The 4,553-nt window shown below is 46.9% G+C and overlaps 1 protein-coding gene across 3 annotated transcripts in view; it reads right to left on the bottom strand.

The window, feature by feature from the left end:
- Nol10 (nucleolar protein 10) overlaps positions 1-4,294 on the bottom strand; it is a 103,772-nt gene extending 99,478 nt beyond the window's left edge. For 2 of the 3 annotated variants that reach the window (XM_029554567.1, XM_029554568.1), the window contains exons 1-2: positions 4,231-4,266; positions 4,069-4,174 (exon numbers count right to left, since the gene is read on the bottom strand). In XM_029554567.1, the coding sequence (XP_029410427.1) occupies positions 4,069-4,134 (66 nt within the window). In that variant the 5' untranslated portion in view covers positions 4,135-4,174; positions 4,231-4,266. Of the gene's footprint in view, positions 1-4,068; positions 4,176-4,230 lie in introns of all 3 variants that reach the window. The other variant, XM_008850115.3, reaches the window with a different exon arrangement.
- Positions 4,295-4,553: the final 259 nt, after the last annotated feature.

Here is a 4,553-nt window from a genome sequence, read left to right as displayed (position 1 = left end):
AAGAAAGAAAGAAAGAAAGAAAGAAAGAAAGAAAGAAAGAAAGAAATAACCACCTCATTGTGTTACTCTAAATAGCTTAATTTTAAGAAAAATAACCAAGCCTGGTAGCTCATGCCTGTAATTCCAGCACTTGGAAGGGTGAAGCAGGAAGACTGCCATGAGTTCAGGCCAGCCTGGGCTATACATCAAGAACCTGTTTTTTTAAAAACAAACAAACAAACAAAAAAACTGCACGTGATGGCTTGTAATCTCAGTTGCTTGGGAGACTGGGGCTGGAGGATTTAAAGTTCAAGCCTACCTGGCCTACAGAGTAGGTTCAAAAGACCCTGTCTCAAACACTTTTTTCAAAAAACCTCAGGCTGGGGATGTAGTAGAGTGGCAGTGCAGTTTTCCAGCATGTGTGAGGCCTCGTATTCAATCCTCAATACTACGAATGAAGCAAAGATCAGGGAGGAGAGGGGAAAACAATCACACTTGAACTCAGCAAGTTCAAAGTGAGCTGTTGTGATGGGTACCATGTAACCCTGTCACATCCCTGCAGCCCTATTTTTTCTTGGCTGAGTTTTCCTTTTCCTCAAGTCCTCAGCCTGGTCCTCTGTTTTATTCAGTCCCACACAGACTCTTACCTAGTTCCAGGTGACCACAGTGACTCTATCTATGATCTCCACATTTGTATTACAGAACTGTTTACCACGTGCTATTGATTAGAACTTCAAATCTTCAATATCAAAAGTAAAACTTTTGGAGGTTGGGGAGATGACTCAGCAAGTCTTAAGGCACCTTTCAACTTGAGTTCAATCCCCAGGACCTACATGGTAGAAAGAAAGAACCAACTCCTACAAGTTGTCCTCTGACCTCCATACAAGCTCTGTAGCTTGCCTGCCCTCACACGTTTGCAAGCACACAAATAAATAAAATGTATTTGTTTTAAACAAATAATACTTTTGTTTTTGCTCCCTACTTTCCCAATGTGCTACTCGACCTCCATTCTGCTATCAACACCTCCACATGCATGTTTAACTCAACACAGAGGAATTTCCGATTACTTCCTTTTCTTCACTTCAACGTCTCTTTAGCAGCAGCTAATTGATCAGCAAGTTCCATCACCTCTATCTCAAAAATACGTTCTGAATCCCCTGCCACTCTCCTGTGTAAGCCACTGTTGAAGTTGAATCACTTCAGTTGTCAACCTGACACACCTCAGTGGAAGGAACCTCAACTGAGGAATTTCCTCCAATGGATTGGTCTGTGGCCATCATCTGTGGGGTATTTTCTTGACTGTTGAGTGATGTGGGAGGGCCTAGCCCACTGTGGGCAGTGCCACTCCTGGGCAAGTGGTCCTGTGTTGTATAAGAAAGCAGGCTGAGCACAGGCCAGAGGAGCAAATCAGTAAACAGCATTCCTTCATGGTGTGTGCTTCAGCTCCTGCCCCGAGTTCCTGCCTTGGCTTTCCTTGATAATGGACTGTGCTATAAGCCAATAAACCCTTTCCTCCCCAAGTTAGTTTGGACAGTGTTTTCATCACAGCAATAGAACTGCTAAGACAGCCACCAAACCCTGTCACCTGGAATACCTAACTCCCCTCTACACTTACCCTCCCCAGAGAGTAACTTGCCATGCATCATCCGAAGTATGACCCCAACAGTAACTCAACTCCCAATAACACTAAAAACAAAACCCCAACTACTCAGCTGCAGCTGCAAGTCTTGCCTCCCCAGCCTCACCCACTAGGCCCATACCCACACTTCTTGCTGTCTGATCCCATTTCAAAGCCATTCCCATTTGGGGATATCGACATTTTATGTCCTATCAACACTTTATGTCCTCTCGCCGCTGAAACCTCTTCCCATGGAGCTGGAGAGATGGTTCAGTAGTTAAGAGCACTGGCTGCTCTTGTAGAGGACCTGGGTTCGATTCCCGGCATCCACATGGCAGCTAACAATGTCCATAACTCCAGTTCCAGTGAATTTGACGCCCTCTTCTGACCTTCAAGATCATTGCACGACACGGGTGTACTTACACACATGCAGGCAATACACTCATACACATAAAATATTAGAAAAAGAAAACTCTTCCTGTATCTTTACCTGACTAGCTCTGTTTCACCAGTAAAGTTTCTGCTCCAATGCTAGCTTGAGTAGGGGGCCTTCCCTGAAGTCAGCTACAACACTCTCTGAACACTTTTATTCATGACAGCTCTTTGCTAGCCACTCATCAAAGCACCATTTCTCATCTGAAACTGTCTTACTTGTTCACTTTCCCCTAACAGGAAGCATAGTTATCTGCTATGTTTACCATGTACCTGAATACTCACAAGAGTTGCCTTAGTTGGAGCTGTAGTAGAGTGCTGGTCTAAGATGCCTAAGGTCTTGGGTTCAATCCCAGGAAAAAGAAAAAACTCAGAGTTGCCTGCACAACTGTAACTGCTACATAAGTGAACAGAATTAAGGAATAAAATGAGAAAAATCATGTTATATGACAAACAATTGGGCTGGGCTGCTGTCATAGTCCTGTAATCCCAGCACTTGGGAGATGAAGGTAGAAAAATCAGGAATTCAAGGTCAGTCTCAGCTACATGCCAAGTTTGAGGAAAGTTGGGCTACAGAAGAGCAACTGGAAAACAAGGGACTGTTTAAACCTGAATTTGGGGAAGAAAGGAAGAATCTACTCACTGGCTTCAAACTTTGTGGGGGAAGGGAGCACATGAGAGAAGCGCTATAGTTACTCTGCTTTCCTAGAACCAGACTCAGCCCAACCACAGCATGCTATCAAGTGGCATGTTTTTAATTACATTTATTATTTTGTATGTGTGTGGATGGATTCATGTAGTCAGGAAGCAACATGCAAAAGTCAGTTCTCTACTTCCACCATGTGGGTCCCAGGAACCAACTCATGTCACCACACTTGGTGGCATGTGACTACCCACTGAGTCATCTCTCAAGCCCTCAAGTGGCATGTTTCAAAACTACTTTCTTTTCTTTATGGAAAAAAGAATCACTGATTTATTTTTATTTTATATGTATGAGCGTTTTGCCTACATGCATGTAAGTGCACCTGTGTTGTGCAATGCCCACAGAGGCCAGAAGTGGGCATCAGATCCTCTGTAACTGAAATTATGGCAAGTTAGCCATCTTGTGGGTGATGGGAACCAAAACTGGGTCCTGCAAGAGCAGCCAGTGCTCTTAACCACAGTCGTCTCTCCAGTTCCACTTTAAAATATATATTTTTTATTTACTTGTATTTTGGGAGTGTTTTGCCTGCATGTATGTGCATCACACGGGTGCAGTGCCTCTGGAGGCCATAAGAGATCAGATCCGTTGGAACTGGAGTTATGGACAGTTAGCTGCCATGTGGGTGCAGGGAACTGAACCTAGGTCCTCTGCAAGAGCAGCAAACCCTCCTACCTGCTGAGCCATCTCTCTAGCCCATCCAAACCACTTTCTAAGAAGAGCAGAGTCTTAAGAAATGAGCTTCTACAAAGTTGTCTTTCCCCAGAAATGCTTGGACTGAGGCTGGCTTATCACAGGAAACAAAACGTGGCTTCAGAAAGGTGATCCGAAGTCATCTTTGAGATTTCCCACCTATTGGTTCAAGCTCCATCCAACTGCGGTGTGCTAAAGCCACGGGATCAAGTTCAGCAAGGTTGGAAAGTACTGTCCTCTACCCCATAAAATCTGCACGCACAGTCTGCACGTCTCTTGTCCACTGCAGTATCCCTACAAGCTGTCATAAGGAATTCCGCAAGGAGTTGAATAAGCAGTATTAAGATGCAGGGGGCATTAAAATGGAGAAGCGGTATCTGCCAACCAATCTGCCCACGTTTTCCACAGCGTGGCGGCGACTGTGAACATTCACACAAGCCCAAAGAGGCGTGTCCTCAATATTAGAGAACGTCACATAAGTTCCTGCAAGGTTCAGGGTCCCGACGGTCTCTCGGTCCAGCCTGGGGACAGTGACGGCGGTGTCCCCCTCGGCCCGGGGCCTCGTCAGTCCGGGTCGGGTCCAGGGCTGGTCCGAGGCCAGGGCACACAGGGGCGGCTGCCCGGAGCTGGGGGCCTGCGGACTCACCTCGGGGAGCGACTTGCCGCAGCTCAGGCTGTAGATCTTCACCTCGTTAAGGCTGGAGACCTGCATGGCGGCTCCGCACAGACCTGGCTCACAGTCCCGACTGGCCCTGTAGATCTTCACCTCGTTAAGGCTGGAGACCTGCATGGCGGCTCCGCACAGGCCCGGGGAATTCCCACATCCGAGTCCTGAGCGCTGCCCGACACGCTTCCAGGGCCCGCTGTTGATGGCGAGGGATGATGACGCACTTCCGGGCGCCGGAATGCGCAGTCGCGGGGAATCCAGAAGCGACTGGATGGAAAAAGGTGAAATCACAGGTCGGGATTATCTCTCAGGTTCTGAACCGGTTCTGGACCTGCTGAGCTATCCCGGTCCTGGTTGGGAGCGGGGCTGGGTCAGCGAAAAGATGCCTCAGCTAAGATAGATTCGGAGGAAAAGTATTTTTAAATTACATTTTATTTATTTACCTAGTGTGTGTGTGTGTGCTT

Source organism: Nannospalax galili, unplaced genomic scaffold (assembly GCF_000622305.1).
Source record: "Nannospalax galili isolate Female #2095 unplaced genomic scaffold, S.galili_v1.0 scaffold100, whole genome shotgun sequence".
Classification (NCBI taxonomy): Eukaryota; Metazoa; Chordata; class Mammalia; order Rodentia; family Spalacidae; genus Nannospalax; species Nannospalax galili.
This window is presented reverse-complemented; position numbering and strand designations above follow the sequence as displayed.